This window comes from Lampris incognitus, chromosome 13 (genome assembly GCF_029633865.1).
Source record: "Lampris incognitus isolate fLamInc1 chromosome 13, fLamInc1.hap2, whole genome shotgun sequence".
Lineage (NCBI taxonomy): Eukaryota > Metazoa > Chordata > Actinopteri > Lampriformes > Lampridae > Lampris > Lampris incognitus.
In genome coordinates this window covers 47,585,806-47,606,363 of record NC_079223.1, presented here as the reverse complement: position 1 = coordinate 47,606,363, position 20,558 = coordinate 47,585,806, and the positions used below count along the sequence as shown (strand labels likewise).

Sequence of the window (20,558 nt, the reverse complement as noted above, 5' to 3'; positions counted from 1 at the left end):
GCTGCGTGTTTGACTTTTGAAGGGGGCTTGCCGGAAAGAGTGTACCTTGATTATGTGGCTTCCAGGGCAGTGGTGGATCTAGAGATTTTTTCCTGGGGTGGCAAGACTGTGTCCCAGAGGTGGCAGCTGCCCCCCCTTGCCACCCTGTAGATCCGCGCCTGTGAGGGGGAGGGGGGATTCTAAATCTGCGACTTCTGTTTGAGATGAGTTTGGCGCGGGTCTCATTGACCTTCACCATGCATGTACATAAAATATACTTTAAAAACATATGATCTGATTTATAAATGGGGTGGCAACAGGGGTGGCAAGACTGTGTCCCGGAGGTGGCAGCTGCCACCCCTGTTGCCACCCTGTAGATCCGCCCCTGTTCCAGGGTGAGGCCGTATGAGAGAGCTCCTCTCACATGTTTCAGCTGTCAAGAACGCGGAGCTGTTGCTGCAGTATGTCAGAAGATGTGGGGAGGACAGCTGCAGGGTTGGAGTTGTAAAGTTGGGAAAGCGCAAGCAAAGGGCCTGCACTGCGGGGGGAGTCATGATACGGGGTCGGCACAGCGTGCAAACAGAATTAAGGAGGAGAAAAGGAGTAAAATGAGCGCAGAAATGAGGTTGTCGTACGCCGAAGCTGCTAGGAGAATGGGGAGAAATGGTGGGAGTGGAAAAAGAGCAGAGCAGAAAGGGAAGCCGGAGCCGACCAGAATATCTGTATGGACGAGAGAAGATGTTTGGCTTTCACTGCCATGGTCTGAAATAAAGGGGAGGCCGGAAAGAGTCAGGATGGTGTTGGCCGCTGCCGGGAGATGTTTGAGTGTTGTGGGTGTAACGACCCTCACTTGTGCAGGTGTTCGTGATAGAGGTTCACAGCAGGGGTTCCTAACAGTGGCTTTTATTGCCTGCATTCCCAAATAACACAACAATCCATGAGATTTCTGCTGCAACGCGACTGCATGCAAGTCTCCAGCGGAGGCGGTCTAGCTCTCTCGTGCATGAGCTAGCAAACAATGTTTCCCCTGGCTAACCTCGTGCGTTGCATAGCATACTACAGTGGTTCTCAACCTTTTTGGGGTCCTGGACCCCCCCTGCGTATTTTTGATCTACCCTGAGGACCCCTCCACCTGATCTTGGGGGAGGGGGGTTGCAATTTGATAGAAACAGTAGAAACTGCATTTTAAATTGCATTATAGCATTTATTCACTCTTTGGGGCAAAAATAAGAGCTTTCAGTTGTAACTTAGATATAGTTAACAAAACAGAATTCTTATGCAGTAACTTTCAGATATATGTAACAAAACAGAATATGTATTCAGTAACTTTCAGATATATGTAACAACAGAATTTTTATGCAGTAACTTTCAGATATATGTAACAAAACAGAATATGTATTCAGTAACTTTCAGATATATGTAACAAAACAGAATATGTATTCAGTAACTTTCAGATATATGTAACAAAACAGAATATGTATTCAGTAACTTTCAGATATATGTAACAAAACAGAATATGTATTCAGTAACTTTCAGATATATGTAACAACACAGAATATGTATTCAGTAACTTTCAGATATATGTAACAAAACAGAATATGTATTCAGTAACTTTCAGATATATGTAACAACAGAATTTTTATGCAGTAACTTTTAACAATGCAAACGGGAGCGAGATCTCTTATTAAAATACAATAAATCACACTTGTGAAACACATGTAATTAGAGAAAAAAGTCCTGTTACCCTTTATAGTTTAGGTAGATAAAGGTCTCAGTCACATTTGAGTAAAATAATCCTATTTCTATAAATGTCATAGGATCTTTTTTTTAAAGATATTTTATTTTCACGGACCCCTTGCAATTACACCACGGACCACTAGGGGGTCCGCGGACCCCCGGTTGAGAAACACTGGTTTAGGTAGATAAAGGTCTCAGCCACATTTGAGTAAAATAATCCTATTTCTATAAATGTCATAGGATCTTTTTTTTAAAATATATTTTATTTTCACTGACCCCTTGCAATTACACCACGGACCACTAGGGGTCCGCGGACCCCCGGTTGAGAAACACCGGCATACTAAACTTACATGGAAATCAAAATGCGCGACTCGTTAATCTTCGTGTGAACAAAAGTACAAAACAAACCAAACAGAAGGACAAGACGGCACTGGGGTAGCGCACTGAGCTCACTTTCAACTCTGTTCCATGGGCGTGTCTGGAGAAGGTCCGGAAAGGGTCCAGATGCTGCACTGCGGGAGGGATTTGCATCAGCACGGGCCGGGGCCGGGGCCGCGTTAGAGACCGGACACTGTCGTGAGTGGGATCACTTCGGGCGTAAAAACCAGAACTGTAACGCTCTTCCAGTCCAGCAGGTGGCGGTAACGCAAGATTCCGGCTGCCAACCGCCAATAAAAACCAAGAAGAAGCAGCAGCAGAAGAAGAAGAAGAAGAAGTCGCAAAATAGGTCATACGAAATAAGACCGAACAAGCCGCCGACGGGTTGATGTAAGGAGCCGGACCGCGCCGCAACTGACGAAATGCCGAAGTCCACACTCAGCCAGGAGACTCTGAGGTAAGTGAAGCCGAGCAGAATACTACGAGCAGAATACTACGCGCAGAATACTACGAGCAGAATACTCCGCGCAGCGCCCGGTGGCGTGCGCCGCTGCGGACTTAGCGGGTCAGTGCTGTGCCTGTGTCCGTTGTGTTGCAGGGTTCTTGAGTCTATGTGGGCGGAGGGAGTGCGGAACTACAGCTCCGAGCCGAACAAACTCAAAGTCCAACAGGTCGCGGCAGCCACGGGCCTCGTCGACGAGCAGATAAAGGTGCACAAAGCTCTGTTTTCCCGTCCCGTGTACGACCTCCTCTCTCACCCCCCCCCCCCCCCAGACCCGGACTGTAGAGTTGATCCCAGACGAGGCGACCCTGGCAGGCAGGACTGACTGTCTGTCTGTGTGATGCCGTTGTCAAGGTTTAGTTCATTGTGCGCATGCGCACATAAACGAAAACGAAATGCCTCGTTTCTCCAGCCCCCAGCGGTGCCACAGAGAAGATGGCAATAAATACACACCCCCAAAAATACTCACCCCAAAACAATACCACTAAAAACATAAACGCAGAGAGTGTCTGTGAATGTTCTCGTTCATCCAGGTCGTGGTTATCCAAAGGAGTTGAATCGAGTGCGACTGGACTTGGTATATATCCGAGAAGACATTTCGCCTCTCATCCAAGAGGCTTCATCAGTTGGTGCCTTTCTGACTGGACCAAGCTAGTCTGACTGGACCAAGCTGGTCTGACTAGACCAAGCTAGTCTGACTGGACCAAGCTGGTCTGACTAGACCAAGCTAGTCTGACTTGGACCAAGCTAGTCTGACTGGACCAAGCTGGTCTGACTGGACCAAGCTGGTCTGACTAGACCAAGCTGGTCTGACTGGACCCAGCTGGTCTGACTGGACAAAGCTGGTCTGACTGGACCAAGCTGGTCTGACTAGACCAAGTTAGTCTGACTGGACCAAGCTGGTCTGACTGGACCAAACTAGTCTGACTGGACCAAGCTAGTCTGACTGGACCAAGCTGGTCTGACTGGACCAAGCTAGTCTGACTGGCTGGTCTGAGTCTCATCACCAGCCAGTCAGACTAGCTTGGTCTAGTCAGACTAGCTTGGTCTAGTCAGAAAGGCACGATCTGAGGAAGCCTCTTGGATGAGAGGCGAAACGTCTTCACAGATATATACCAAGTCCAGTTGCACTTGATTCAATTCCTTTGGATAAACACAGAGAGAACAAAACTAAAAAGCACAAACAACAACACGGTCCATTCAAGTGCCAGTGACCAGCACTGATGGGGGGGGGGGGGTTAGAGGGTGGAGGGGGGGGCACAGTTTGTTAATAATCCTGACTGCTTGTGGGTAGAAGCTATTTAGCATTCTGCCGGGTGTAAGCACAGATGCTCCTGCACCTCTTCCCAGGCGGCAGGAGGGAAACCGGTTGTGAGAAGGGTGGTGGAGATCCTTCGTGATGCTGGAGGCTCTGCCAACACAGCGGCGATGGTAACTCTCCAGCAGGAAGGGGAGGGGGGCACAAATGATCTTGCTAGCTGTCTCCGCTATCCTGTTCAGCTGCAGTGACCGAACCAGGAGGTGAGACCGTAGGTTAGAGTGCTTTCAGTGGTAGCCCTGTAGAAGGTGGTGAGGGCTGGAATGGGGAGGCTTGCCCTTTTAAGTCTCCGGACGGGAGCTGACAGCGGCTCCATCCCTGTTCCTCTGGCAACAGCCGTACCATGTATTAGTGTTCTGCTATTGCTCCTCGATATGGCATCTTTTCATTGATGTGGACAGTGTCCATTATTTCCGCCAAGTATCCAAATGCAGTGGTGCCACACAGGAAAGGTGTGAAGTCCGACACAAGGAAAAGATGGAACCTGCGTGTTGAAAGCGGAAGAGCAAGAAATAGACATTAAAATACAAAGCTGAACATAATCCAACGTTTATCCATCCATCCATTATCCAAACCGCTTATCCTGCTGTCAGGGTCGCGGGGATGCTGGAGCCTATCCCAGCAGCCATTGGGCGGCAGGCGGGGAGACACCCTGGACAGGCCGCCAGGCCATCACCGGGAGGGTTGGATCCGTAATCTCTTATTTGGACATAGCATTTTTCATTTCTCCCTAGAGGTCTGTAAGACTTGTGTTTTGATGCTACACCTTATGCAGCGACGTCTGCTCCACCAGCTGGAAGGGGGCGGGATCAATCTTGCAGTTCTTGAAATCCATTAGGATTAATTAAATGTTTTATATATGTTATATATGCATTATGACACTGTTGATCAGCCTTCTTTCTCCAAAATAACACGCTACCGCTGGAGTATCTTGCCAGTGTTACACCAAAATCTGTGACCGTGTTCTACACCCTGTGGTGACCTGCATGGGCGCACTTCCTGCATGTCCATGTTCATGTTCTTTTTGAATGGAGCTCTGGAATTTGTGTTGTGAAAACGATGCCAACTCAACCAAAATTGAACAAATTAAGGATAACGTTATCAAACCAAATGTAGTTGCAGTCTGTTCTAAAGTTCAGATTGTTAAAAAGTTATTTTCATGAGTTCTGGATTTTTGAAAATTAGTCCAATGGTTTGTAGTGGAGATAAGTGTTTTCTTTTCCTTATTTGCTGAATTTTGTCCTACAATTACGACACTGGTTGACTGAGAGCAGAGAGCGTTCTGGCGAGCCGGGGCGCTAGTTTACATCATCTGATCATCGCTTCTCATTGCTCCGTGTGCTTTGGTTTGTCTTTCCTGGTGAAGGTTTGGATTTACAACAGGAACAGAAAAAGGAAGGCAAAAGGAGGACTGACCAAGAAGAAGCAGTTGAGTGTTTCCACAAAACAGACCAGTCATGCTGTTAAAGGTACTGTCAGCTGATGATGTGTGACTCAGAAAAAAAACAAACAGTTGCTGATCAGTGAAATTGTGTCATTTAGTGTAATCTTGTAAATGGACAACAAACCAGAGCCAAAAAGTGCTGAAATTCATCAAATTTGCTCAAGATTATAGCGAGGGTCATTCTCCTGGTCGAAACAGGGTTAGATCATTGGTGAGTATTAAAATTCAGTGTTCGAGTGCCTGTATTGAAATAATATGGAAACTTTCTCTGACATAATCAAGTTGCATTAGCGTCCCTACAGACACAATTGGCCTTCTCTGCGGGTGGGAAGCCGGATGTGGGTGTGTCCTGGTCGCTGCACTAGCGCCTCCTCTGGTCGGTTGGGGCACCTGTTCGGGAGGGGGAATTTGGGGTGAATAGCGTGATCCTCCCAGGCGCTACGTCCCCCTGGTGAAACTCCTCACCGTCAGGTGAAAAGAAGCGGCTGGTGACTCCACATGTATGGGAGGAGGCATGTGGTAGTCTGCAGGCCTCCCCGATCAGCAGAGGGGAGTGGAGCAGCGACCGGAGAAACGTGGGGTAAGCGGCCGGATTTAAAAAAAAAAAAAAAGGATTCAGCCGTGTTTTTTTTTTTCCCTTCTTCTTAGGCAGGTCCTGGCACAACAGTAAAGGTGACGCTTCCATTTTAAATGGCTGTGTCTGGTGTGGAGTGGTGAAACAGTAATGACAGTAGCAGGATATAGGTCTGGTGTGGAGTGGTGAAACAGTAATGACAGTAGCAGGATATAGGTCTGGTGTGGAGTGGTGAAACAGTAATGACAGTAGCAGGATATAGGTCTGGTGTGGAGTGGTGAAACAGTAATGACAGTAGCAGGATATAGGTCTGGTGTGGAGTGGTGAAACAGTAATGACAGTAGCAGGATATAGGTCTGGTGTGGAGTGGTGAAACAGTAATGACAGTAGCAGGATATAGGTCTGGTGTGGAGTGGTGAAACAGTAATGACAGTAGCAGGATATAGGTCTGGTGTGGAGTGGTGAAACAGTAATGACAGTAGCAGGATATAGGTCTGGTGTGGAGTGATGAAACAGTAATGACAGTAGCAGGATATAGGTCTGGTTTGGAGTGGTGAAACAGTAATGACAGTAGCAGGATATAGGTCTGGTTTGGAGTGGTGAAACAGTAATGACAGTAGCAGGATATAGGTCTGGTTTGGAGTGGTGAAACAGTAATGACAGTAGCAGGATATAGGTCTGGTGTGGAGTGGTGAAACAGTAATGACAGTAGCAGGATATAGGTCTGGTGTGGAGTGGTGAAACAGTAATGACAGTAGCAGGATATAGGTCTGGTGTGGAGTGGTGAAACAGTAATGACAGTAGCAGGATATAGGTCTGGTGTGGAGTGGTGAAACAGTAATGACAGTAGCAGGATATAGGTCTGGTGTGGAGTGGTGAAACAGTAATGACAGTAGCAGGATATAGGTCTGGTGTGGAGTGGTGAAACAGTAATGACAGTAGCAGGATATAGGTCTGGTGTGGACTGGTGAAACAGTAATGACAGTAGCAGGATATAGGTCTGATGTGGAGTGGTGAAACAGTAATGACAGTAGCAGGATATAGGTCTGGTGTGGAGTGATGAAACAGTAATGACAGTAGCAGGATATAGGTCTGGTGTGGAGTGGTGAAACAGTAATGACAGTAGCAGGATATAGGTCTGGTGTGGAGTGGTGAAACAGTAATGACAGTAGCAGGATATAGGTCTGGTGTGGAGTGGTGAAACAGTAATGACAGTAGCAGGATATAGGTCTGGTGTGGCGTGGTGAAACAGTAATGACAGTAGCAGGGTATAGGTCTGGTGTGGAGTGGTGAAACAGTAATGACAGTAGCAGGATATAGGTCTGGTGTGGAGTGGTGAAACAGTAATGACAGTAGCAGGATATAGGTCTGGTGTGGAGTGGTGAAACAGTAATGACAGTAGCAGGATATAGGTCTGGTGTGGAGTGGTGAAACAGTAATGACAGTAGCAGGATATAGGTCTGGTGTGGAGTGGTGAAACAGTAATGACAGTAGCAGGATATAGGTCTGGTGTGGAGTGGTGAAACAGTAATGACAGTAGCAGGATATAGGTCTGGTGTGGAGTGGTGAAACAGTAATGACAGTAGCAGGATATAGGTCTGGTGTGGAGTGGTGAAACAGTAATGACAGTAGCAGGATATAGGTCTGGTGTGGAGTGGTGAAACAGTAATGACAGTAGCAGGATATAGGTCTGGTGTGGAGTGGTGAAACAGTAATGACAGTAGCAGGATATAGGTCTGGTGTGGAGTGGTGAAACAGTAATGACAGTAGCAGGATATAGGTCTGGTGTGGAGTGATGAAACAGTAATGACAGTAGCAGGATATAGGTCTGGTGTGGAGTGGTGAAACAGTAATGACAGTAGCAGGATATAGGTCTGGTGTGGAGTGGTGAAACAGTAATGACAGTAGCAGGATATAGGTCTGGTGTGGAGTGGTGAAACAGTAATGACAGTAGCAGGATATAGGTCTGGTGTGGAGTGGTGAAACAGTAATGACAGTAGCAGGATATAGGTCTGGTGTGGAGTGATGAAACAGTAATGACAGTAGCAGGATATAGGTCTGGTGTGGAGTGGTGAAACAGTAATGACAGTAGCAGGATATAGGTCTGGTGTGGAGTGGTGAAACAGTAATGACAGTAGCAGGATATAGGTCTGGTGTGGAGTGATGAAACAGTAATGACAGTAGCAGGATATAGGTCTGGTGTGGAGTGGTGAAACAGTAATGACAGTAGCAGGATATAGGTCTCAGTAAGTTGGACAAAAACATGACATTTACTTGTTTAGGAAACACGTTTATCCAAAACGACTTACAAGACTGTCAGCAGTTACAAGATAAATGTGAGTGTTACCAACTGACATCATAGAGTAGTACTACATGGTAATTATATCATAGCATCATAGAGCACTACATAGTAATTATATCATAGCATCATAGAGTAGTACTGCATAGTAATTATATCATGGCATCATAGAGTAGTACTACATGGTAATTATATCATAGCATCATAGAGCACTACATAGTAATTATATCATAGCATCATAGAGTAGTACTGCATAGTAATTATATCATAGCATCATAGAGTAGTACTACATGGTAATTATATCATAGCATCATAGAGTAGTACTGCATAGTAATTATATCATAGCATCATAGAGTAGTACTACATGGTAATTATATCATAGCATCAAAGAGTAGTACTACATGGTAATTATATCATAGCATCATAGAGTAGTACTACATGGTAATTATATCAGCATCATAGAGCACTACATAGTAATTATATCATAGCATCAAAGAGTAGTACTACATGGTAATTATATCATAGCATCATAGAGTAGTTCTACATAGTAATTATATCATAGCATCGGAGCACTACATAGTAATTATATCATAGCATCATAGAGTAGTACTACATGGTAATTATATCATAGCATCATAGAGTAGTACTGCATAGTAATTATATCATAGCATCATAGAGTAGTACTACATGGTAATTATATCATAGCATCATAGAGTAGTACTGCATAGTAATTATATCATAGCATCATAGAGTAGTACTACAGGGTAATTATATCATAGGATCATAGAGCACTACATAGTAATTATATCATAGCATCATAGAGCACTACATAGTAATTATATCATAGCATCATAGAGTAGTACTGCATAGTAATTATATCATAGCATCATAGAGTAGTACTGCATAGTAATTATATCATAGCATCATAGAGTAGTACTGCATAGTAATTATATAGCATCAGAGCACTACATAGTAATTATATCATAGCATCATAGAGTAGTACTGCATGGTAATTATATCATAGCATCATAGAGTAGTACTCCATGGTAATTATAGCATAGCATCATAGAGTAGTACTACATGGTAATTATAGCATAGCATCATAGAGCACTTCATATTAATTATATCATAGCATCATAGTGTAGTACTGCATAGTAATTATATCATAGCATCATAGAGTAGTACTGCATAGTAATTATATAGCATCTTAGAGTAGTACTACATAGTAATTGTATCGTAGTAGCCGACTCTAGTCAAGCTGTATTTATAAAGCACATTTCGTACGATGTGCTTTACATAACGTGACAATACAATCATAAACGTGCAAATGTAGGAAGTAAATATACATAGTAGTACTGTATGAGGTACTAATGGTAGTACATTTGCCACATAGTAATCGTATCATACATTTGCATTGACAGTAGGAAGTTAAGCTGTGACGTGCAGGCAGAAGAAGGGCTCAGTAACGTCCGTGTTCAGGTCAGTAGGGGGCGTTGCTCAGCCAGCAGCAGCCAGTCGTCTGCGCTGCAGCTCTGAGTAACATGAGGGAACAGATTTCTGCTGAACTCCTCCAACCGTCTCCACCCCCCCAGACTTAACGGACGGTGGCGCGGGCGAGAAGGATCAAGACGTTTGTGCGGAAGCGGAATCCATCGGGGCCCAGCGGCCACAGAACGAGCCGGGCCAGGACAAGTGTCTTCAGCAGGACAGGTGTCTTCAGCAGGACAAGCTGAGCTGTGCGACGGTGGACTTTCCTGCCGAGCACCGAGACGAGCAGCAAGAAACCGCGGCTCAGCTCATTCACAGTGTGGAGGACAAGGTGGGGCAGGACACCGTTTGTTATGTGACTACGTCCTCTTATATTTACTGTCCAGGGTGGACAGTCCACCGTTTGTTATGCGACTACGTCCTCTTATATTTACTGTCCAGGGTGGACAGTCCACCGTTTGTTATGTGACTACGTCCTCTTATATTTACTGTCCAGGGTGGACAGTCCACCGTTTGTTATGTGACTACGTCCTCTTATATTTACTGTCCAGGGTGGACAGTCCACCGTTTGTTATGTGACTACGTCCTCTTATATTTACTGTCCAGGGTGGACAGTCCACCGTTTGTTATGTGACTACGTCCTCTTATATTTACTGTCCAGGGTGGACAGTCCACCGTTTGTTATGTGACTACGTCCTCTTATATTTACTGTCCAGGGTGGACAGTCCACCGTTTATGTGACTACGTCCTCTTATATTTACTGTCCAGGGTGGACAGTCCACCGTTTGTTATGTGACTACGTCCTCTTATATTTACTGTCCAGGGTGGACAGTCCAACGTTTGTTATGTGACTACGTCCTCTTATATTTACTGTTCAGGGTGGACAGTCCACCGTTTGTTATGTGACTACGTCCTCTTATATTTACTGTCCAGGGTGGACAGTCCACCGTTTGTTATGCGACTACATCCTCTTATATTTACTGTCCAGGGTGGACAGTCCACCGTTTATGTGACTACGTCCTCTTATATTTACTGTCCAGGGTGGACAGTCCACTGTTTGTTATGTGACTACGTCCTCTTATATTTACTGTCCAGGGTGGACAGTCCACCGTTTGTTATGTGACTACGTCCTCTTATATTTACTTTCCAGGGTGGACAGTCCACCGTTTGTTATGTGACTACGTCCTCTTATATTTACTGTCCAGGGTGGACAGTCCACCGTTTGTTATGTGACTACGTCCTCTTATATTTACTGTCCAGGGTGGACAGTCCACCGTTTGTTATGTGACTACGTCCTCTTATATTTACTGTCCAGGGTGGACAGTCCACCGTTTGTTATGTGACTACGTCCTCTTATATTTACTGTCCAGGGTGGACAGTCCACCGTTTGTTATGTGACTGCGTCCTCTTATATTTACTGTCCAGGGTGGACAGACAGTATTTGTCGTCCGTGTCCTCGTGATCAGAAGTCTGAGCCGTGTTCAACATGAGGATTTACTTCACTTTGCATAGTGCATGTACAGGGAAGTGTTTTATCTTAAATGTGGCAGCTTTATAAATGCCCCATTTGGTCGTTGCAGGTGCAGAAGCTGCAGGCCTGTAACTATGAGGTCCTGGTCCTGGTCTACAACCAGAGCGGCGGGTCTCTGTACACCTCCGGGACGCCCAGAGGACTGAACTTTCTGCACTCGCAGAACCCAGGAATCCACTGGCAGTTTGCAGGAGCCATGTCAAACGCCACGTCTGAAAATACTTACAACTGACATGTGTCAATATGTCAAGAGACACCACACACACACAGACACACACACACACACACATACACACACACACATACACACACACACACACACACACACACACACACACACTGTCATGTTGGTCAGTATGTTCCCTCTGGAAATGTGTTTCCAGTTAGCTGGTAGGAAATTGTTAATATGACACTCTGAAATAATCTAAAAGAAGGAGCTGGGGGTGGGGGTGGGGGGGGGTCTGGGTAGTGTAGCGGTCTATTCCGTTGCCTACCAACACAGGGATCGCCGGTTCGAATCCTCGCATTACCTCCGCCTTGGTCGGGCGTCCCTACAGACACAATTGGCCCTGTCTGCGGGTGGGAAGCCGGATGTGGGTATGTGTCCTGGTCGCTGCACTAGCGCCTCCTCTGGTCGGTCGGGGCACCTGTTCAGGGGGGAGGTGGGACTGGGGGGGAATAGCGGGGTCCTCCCACGCGCTACATCCCCCTGGTGAAACTCCTCACTGTCAGGTGAAAAGAAGCAGCTGGTGACTCCACATGTATGGGAGGAGGCATGTGGTAGTCTGCAGCCCTCCCTGGATCGGCAGGGGGGGCGGAGCAGAGACCGGGACGGCTCGGAAGAGCGGGGTGATTGGTCCTCAGAACCGCTTTGGTCTTGTTTGGAATGGATGACAAGAAGCAGCAGAATCTGGGACCAGAATCTGGGACCAGAATCTGGGACCATTCTCCGAGAGGGGAAACATGCAAGTACTCCAGAGCTGCTCTTAATATGAGTGAGTTCACGGTTTAGGTTTCGTTTCTTTTATATGTCGACTTTATTTTGCTCTGCCCTGTAAGTTGAGAGATGAAAATAAAATTCCATCTTTTTCTTTTTTACACGCTGACGTCGGCTTTAATTCGTAGGCGAAACTATTAAACCCAGGTCACGTGTGTGTGTTTGTGGGCCCGTGGTGGAAAGTACTTGTACCCAGTCTAGTTAAAGGCCAGTTAAAAGTACTCCTGTTTAAACTGATGAGTCACCAGTGAGACGTTTAGGCAGATGATTCCCTTTGTTGTGGACTAATGAGCAAGTACACACGAGGGCTGCAGGTATCTGTGGGTTGTGTAACAGGACGTGGTGCTGTGTTGAGTATCCTGGCTGCTCTCTCCCGCCAACTCCCAAGGAGGAGTAGAAGCAGTACACACTGAGAGTACACACTGAGAGTACACAAGTATAAAGTCATGGCTGGGAAAGCCACACTAAGATATCCTGAGTACACAAACTACTGCAGTGTCGCACATGTTGAAACTCTGCTGCTCAGCCCGGCTGGCTGAAGAGGAGCCAGCCAGCCGGGCATCAGGCAAATACTGCAAAATTCACAAGCCCAGAGAGTCTCTGAAGTATTTCATAATGTACTTAAACAGGGGCGTAAGTTTCACTTGAACATTGGGGGGGGACACATTTAGCGGGGGGGTCAGGGGGTCCTCCCCCTGGAAATTTTGAGCATCACACATTTAATTTCCTGCATTCTGGTGAATTTGCATTCACCAATTTGCTCTTTTTCTACATCAATTTATTGTGGAAATGTTTTATTTATGTAAAAGAAAAACAGCTTTCAGATAGGCTAGCCTATAGTGACTATAGTTTGTAGATGTACCTATTATGTTATCTCATGTGCCCGAAATGATCAGTTCAAGTTCATTTAAGCTAACATAAACGTCTAGGGGCTACTGTTAGCAAGCGCTAGCTAGCTAGCTAGCTAGTTCGTGAGGGGGTCTGAACTGATAACCCCAAACACAAGTTATAAACTAGATAAGGCTATAATTCATCCGGAAATACGTAAGAAACTCTAACTGGGGAAACCCCAAAGGTAAGAAAGGGTGGTGTACTGGGCTAGACAAGCAAGCTGGCTAGCTACGTTACTTACACTTGCTTACACCATCATTCATGCTCCGCTCTCCTGGTTGTCAGGGGCAACCGTGAGACAGCATCGAGGTCGGCAAGCCCAGTGGCAAGGTTAAAATGGTATGGTCCAAGCATAGGGGTGTAGGACATCGTTGGAAAACAAGTATGAAGGACATTTTAAGTAGTTGGACTGTCTGTGTTGTTATTTTACCTTTTTTGGCGAGGGAGTTAACATTATACTTCATGATATATTTTGGGGGGGGGAGACAAATTCACCTCTTCTAAATATTGAGGGGGACATGTCCCCCCCCTGACCCCCCCCCCATAAGTTACGCCTGTATAGTGAAATACACAAGCCCAGCCAGTCTCTGAAGTATTTCATAATGTAGTTAAATACACAAGCTGGATGAGTCTTTAAAGTATTTCATAATGTATTTAATGAGTCTTTAAAGTATTTCATAATGTATTTAAATACACAAGCTGGATGAGTCTTCAAAGTATTTCATAATGTATTTCATTATGTATTTAATGAGTCTTTAAAGTATTTCATAATGTATTTAAATACACAAGCTGGATGGGTCTAAAGTATTTCATAATGTATTTAATGTATTTCATTATGTATTTAATGAGTCTTTAAAGTATTTCATAATGTAGTTAAATACACAAGCTGGATGAGTCTTTAAAGTATTTCATAATATATTTAATGTATTTCATTATGTATTTAATGAGTCTTTAAAGTATTTCATAATGTATTTAAATACACAAGCTGGATGAGTCTTTAAAGTATTTCATAATGTATTTCATTATGTATTTAATGAGTCTTTAAAGTATTTCATAATGTAGTTAAATACACAAGCTGGATGAGTCTTTAAAGTATTTCATAATGTATTTCATTATGTATTTAATGAGTCTTTAAAGTATTTCATAATGTATTTAAATACACAAGCTGGATGGGTCTAAAGTATTTCATAATGTATTTAATGTATTTCATTATGTATTTAATGAGTCTTTAAAGTATTTCATAATGTAGTTAAATACACAAGCTGGATTAGTCTTTAAAGTATTTCATAATATATTTAATGTATTTCATTATGTATTTAATGAGTCTTTAAAGTATTTCATAATGTATTTAAATACACAAGCTGGATGAGTCTTTAAAGTATTTCATAATGTATTTCATTATGTATTTAATGAGTCTTTAAAGTATTTCATAATGTAGTTAAATACACAAGCTGGATGAGTCTAAAGTATTTCATAATGTATTTCATTATGTATTTAATGAGTCTTTAAAGTATTTCATAATGTAGTTAAATACACAAGCTGGATGAGTCTTTAAAGTATTTCATAATGTATTTAATTTATTTCATTATGTATTTAATGAGTCTTTAAAGTATTTCATAATGTATTTAAATACACAAGCTGGATGAGTCTTTAAAGTATTTCATAATGTATTTAAATACACAAGCTGGATGAGTCTTTAAAGTATTTCATAATGTATTTAATGTATGTCATTATGTATTTAATGAGTCTTTAAAGTATTTCATAATGTATTTAAATACACAAGCTGGATGAGTCTAAAGTATTTCATAATGTATTTAATGTATTTCATTATGTATTTAATGAGTCTTTAAAGTATTTCATAATGTATTTAAATACACAAGCTGGATGAGTCTTTAAAGTATTTCATAATGTATTTAAATACACAAGCTGGATGAGTCTTTAAAGTATTTCATAATATATTTAATGTATTTCATTATGTATTTAATGAGTCTTTAAAGTATTTCATAATGTATTTAAATACACAAGCTGGATGAGTCTTTAAAGTATTTCATAATGTATTTCATTATGTATTTAATGAGTCTTTAAAGTATTTCATAATGTAGTTAAATACACAAGCTGGATGAGCCTTTAAAGTATTTCATAATATATTTAATGTATTTCATTATGTATTTAATGAGTCTTTAAAGTATGATATAATGTATTTAACACAGCTCTACACTCCCCCCTGCTGGAGCCCTCTGGTAACTACAACTACGCGGTCCTGCTGGTGATAGGGTGACGTTATCAACACAAAACACATGGAAACACAGAAGTCACTGTTCTCAGACTGCTGCAGCTGACAACACACATTTTAAACACAAGATCAAATATGACATGAAAGTGCTGGTAATGAACTTTATTCCATCTGCCACCCACTACCCCCCCCCCCCCAGATTACATCATTACCCCCAACCTGACGCCCTCGCGTACCATCACACCTGTACAGAACACTGGTCGACAGACTGGGTCTCTTCTGATACAGTCGGTTCTCTTCACAGTCTCGTCCACAGTCCGGCTACACTGACGCTGTTGCAGGACGAGGCTGGTGGTCCCCCCCCCCCCCCCCAGAACCAGCACAGGGACGTAAACCTCCTCAGAGCCGGCCGGCTGCTGATCTGAACCTCACATCTCTGCACCATGAGCTGCCTCTGTCTGCAGAGGCTCACTTGGGTCTCTGCAGTGTCTCTCAGTCTGTTGTCCGGTCAGTTGTCTGCTTTCCACACCTCATCAATAGTATATATATATATATATATGATATTACAGGTGTATATAATAAGGTAATATTATACTAGAGTTATTGTATTAGAGGTATACACTACCGTTCAAAAGTTTGGGATCACCCAAACAATTTTGTGTTTTCCATGAAAAGTCACACTTATTCACCACCATATGTTGTGAAATGAATAGAAAATAGAGTCAAGACATTGACAAGGTTAGAAATAATGATTTGTATTTGAAATAAGATTTTTTTTACATCAAACTTTGCTTTCGTCAAAGAATCCTCCATTTGCAGCAATTACAGCATTGCAGACCTTTGGCATTCTAGCTGTTAATTTGTTGAGGTAATCTGGAGAAATTGCACCCCACGCTTCCAGAAGCAGCTCCCACAAGTTGGATTGGTTGGATGGGCACTTCTTTGAGCAGATTGAGTTTCTGGAGCATCACATTTGTGGGGTCAATTAAACGCTCAAAATGGCCAGAAAAAGAGAACTTTCATCTGAAACTCGACAGTCTATTCTTGTTCTTAGAAATGAAGGCTATTCCATGCGAGAAATTGCTAAGAAATTGAAGATTTCCTACACCGGTGTGTACTACTCCCTTCAGAGGACAGCACAAACAGGCTCTAACAGGTACTATTTAATGAAGATGCCAGTTGGGGACCTGTGAGGCGTCTGTTTCTCAAACTAGAGACTCTAATGTACTTATCTTCTTGCTCAGTTGTGCAACGCGGCCTCCCACTTCTTTTTCTACTCTGGTTAGAGCCTGTTTGTGCTGTCCTCTGAAGGGAGTAGTACACACCGGTGTAGGAAATCTTCAATTTCTTAGCAATTTCTCGCATGGAATAGCCTTCATTTCTAAGAACAAGAATAGACTGTCGAGTTTCAGATGAAAGTTCTCTTTTTCTGGCCATTTTGAGCGTTTAATTGACCCCACAAATGTGATGCTCCAGAAACTCAATCTGCTCAAAGAAGTGCCCATCCAACCAATCCAACTTGTGGGAGCTGCTTCTGGAAGCGTGGGGTGCAATTTCTCCAGATTACCTCAACAAATTAACAGCTAGAATGCCAAAGGTCTGCAATGCTGTAATTGCTGCAAATGGAGGATTCTTTGACGAAAGCAAAGTTTGATGTAAAAAAAATCTTATTTCAAATACAAATCATTATTTCTAACCTTGTCAATGTCTTGACTCTATTTTCTATTCATTTCACAACATATGGTGGTGAATAAGTGTGACTTTTCATGGAAAACACAAAATTGTTTGGGTGATCCCAAACTTTTGAACGGTAGTGTACATATATATATTCTAAAAATCCATCTAAGAAAAGTTCAGTAACTTCTATGTACTAACTGGTCAGGTGAAAGTGGGTCAAGCTGTCTGTCTACATTCCTATGCACAGACACATTCACGTGAGGTAATCATTTCAGTTTTTAGGCGTTGCTTACAACATCTGAAAGCCAATTATATAAAAACGGTGGCGAATACTAAAACAGGTGAATTGCTGTTGTTAAGGGCAGTCCGGATACGCTGTGCCCAGTTTGGTGGAGATTGAAGTAAATGTGTAAGAGATATAATGGGAGGGGGGGGGTTGACTATTTTCGAAATAGCAGAACACCGAGGAAACGGATACGGGTGTGGCCTTCATAGACAGATGTTGAATGAGCCAAGGGATGCCGAACAAGTCAGTTTTATTTGTATAGTCCAGATGTGCCTCCAGGGGCTTGACAGCAACACAACATCCTGTCCTTAGACCCTGGCTTGGGATAAGGAACAACCTTTGGTGAGAACATGATCCGGCACGGCAGGTGTGGCGGGCAGGACAGGCAGATCGGGGACAGATGTCCCTTTACATAAACCAAGCCGCGGGTCTTACCCTGCAGCGAGTCGACTCCTGAACAAACTGAGCGAGCCCAACAGTATCACAAGCGCCAGAGAGGCTTTACTCAGCAGTCCTTATTCACATGAATATCAAACTCCCCGAGAACTGGAGTCTCCTCAGAGCGAGCGACGAGACCCGAGACACGTCCTTCAGGAGGTAGCGAGTAAGAGCCAGGAGGCCGATAGAGGATCGCAATCTGGACCGGGCCGAGTCTATTCGTGGCTGAGGGAGATGGGCCCGGAACCAGAGCCTTCAGTCAGACTGAAAATAGATTTATACGTTAAGGCAACACCCCCACCTTGTTTATTTGCCCGAGCTACGTGGGCGTACGTATAGTCAGGGGGGTGGGGGGGGCTTCATTTAAGGGAAGGGAAGGAAAACATTTGGTGGCTTCAGCCATGTTTCACATGACCCAGTCACATCAAAACTGCATCATTTATTAGTAGGGCTTTGGCAGACAGTGGTCTGATATTCATGAAACCACATTTAGGCCTCTTGTGGAAGGGGTCAGTAGTACACAGAACTTTAGAGCTACCAGTAGATGAATATTAACTGGAATTAGCCACCTCGTTTCATTAGTAGACCATTTTGATTTTGACGACCTACGCTTTGAGCGATGTGTGGTCACACTTTTGATACCATCGGATGTTTTTTGGTTTAGAGACGCGTACAATCTGAAAGGCAACTCTGAAGCAAGGACGTATCCTGGTGGAACTATGGCCAAAACACTTCCCAACACGTTTGAAACCGATTACATCAACATTGACGAAAACGTCCAAACGGACGTCGAAAGGTGGTCTACCCTCCCTTTACACTCCAGTGCTTCAGTACAAGCGGTTCAAATGATCATCCTACCTACACCACTGTATTATTCCAGTCTCTCCCAATTAGTGTTCCTCCAAACAAATCCATAGGCTGGGATGAGATGATCCCTAGATTCATTTGGAGCAGCAAAAAGCCAAGACTAGAACCTTCGACACTCCCTCTGCCTAAACGTAAGGGGGGAATGGCCTTACCAAATCTCAGGGGATATTTTTATGCAGCCCGGCTCAGACCTCTGACCTGTTGGTGTAGACCTGACTATGACTCGATGGAAAGAAGTGGAAGGGGAGATACAGGGTCACCAGACCTAGAAGTTGGTGGGAGACAGATATTTAGTGGGGGCAATGAAACGTGTTATGGATCCGATAGTGGCATTTACACTAGAAATATGAATGTTATAGTAGAAGAACATGAATTACAGGGAGGGGTTCGCACACCGAGGTGGTTCGCATATGACTCAAGGTGTAAGCCAGGGTGTATGAGCCAATAGTCAAAGAAGGGGCACAAAAAGACATCACGGCAATGTGTACAGTTCTAGAAAATGGTGAATTTGCGAGCTTGCAAGATTTAAAGGCAAAATATGGTCTCGAAAACAGATATTTTTTTAGACACATGCGGTTAAGAGACCACTTTACAAAGCGGATCCGGTGGGAACCAGATGACCCTTCAAATAATGTGATGGGGGTGATTGTGGATGCATACTAACAGAAGGGGCTTAGGGTCATCCCTGCTTTGTACCAAGGTTGGGGGGGTCTCAACACTCTACATAACAGTAAAATGGGAAGCAGCGTTAATGATTCAGATGACAGAGGAAGCATGGTACCAAATGTGTGCGACGCCGTGTACATCCACACACTCACAAATGTGGAGGGGATTCTGCTGGGAGAATCTCACTCGCTTGTTCGTGACCCCCAAAATAAAAAGCAGGCAGCTTGCTGCACAGCCACAGTGCTGGAGGCTGTGTGGCAGCGTGGAGGCTGTGTGGCAGCGTGGAGGCTGTGTGGCAGCGTGGAGGCTGTGTGGCAGCGTGGAGGCTGACCACTCACATGTTTTCTGGAAATGCACAGACACAAGGTTATACTGGCAGGGCGTAAACGTAGGCGTCAACAATATTTTTGGGATGTGAAATCCCGAACACCTGCCCTGTGGTGCATCTGGGTAACACTGCTGGTGTTGCGATGAGAGAAGATCTCTGCTTGACTCAAGTGTTACTTGCAGCAAGGAGGAAAGCCGTTCCCAGCAAAGGGCTTAATGCTGACTCTCCAAACCAGGGACAGTGGATGGGAATTGCCCCAAGACATTTTTGTTGACGTACATTTTGAGAGTCCAAGAGAATGTATTTAAAAAGAACTGGGACATGTGGAACATTTGCATGGGAAATGAAAGTGACTAAATGAATGCATGATTAAAATATTTGTTTGAATATTGAAATATTTCCAGACAGCTATTTACTATTTATTTTTTGATTAATTTTTATCTGTTTGTATGTTTTACTGTGTTCTGTTTTGTGTCGTTGTACTGTTCTGTTTATATCCTTTTGAAAACTTAAGCGAGAGAGAAACCCTAGTGAATGGTCACGCCCACATTTGCATATTAGTGAATGGTCACGCATACATTTGCATATTAGTGAATGGCCACTCCTACATTTTGCATATCATTGAATGGCCACGCCCATATCCGCATAATATTGTATGACCACGCCCATGTTTGATTATTACTGTATGGCCACGCCCACATTTGCATATCAGTGAATGGCCACGCCCATGTTTGCACGTGAAACGGGTCGTTGGTTTCGGTCGTCGTGCGGGGGTGTTGTTTATAAGGGGGGGGGACACCTGCAGTCAGTTTAGGAAACAGGGTAAAATGACATGATGTTACGACTCTTGTGCAGTAGGTGGCGGTATGCACCTTTTCATGCGATCCGCCAGTAAACCGAGGGAAGAAGAAGAAGCGGTCAGTTT

The 20,558-nt window shown here is 43.9% G+C and overlaps 1 protein-coding gene across 1 annotated transcript; it reads left to right on the top strand.

The window, feature by feature from the left end:
• The first annotated feature begins 2,195 nt into the window (after nucleotides 1-2,195).
• Nucleotides 2,196-11,886, top strand: LOC130123196 (uncharacterized). Its single transcript, XM_056292324.1, has 5 exons — nucleotides 2,196-2,551; nucleotides 2,693-2,804; nucleotides 5,281-5,383; nucleotides 9,824-10,050; nucleotides 11,300-11,886. The coding sequence occupies exons 1-5, from the start codon at nucleotides 2,517-2,519 to the stop codon at nucleotides 11,480-11,482; spliced, it is 660 nt and encodes a 219-aa protein (XP_056148299.1). The 5' UTR covers nucleotides 2,196-2,516; the 3' UTR covers nucleotides 11,483-11,886.
• The last annotated feature ends 8,672 nt before the right edge of the window (nucleotides 11,887-20,558 follow it).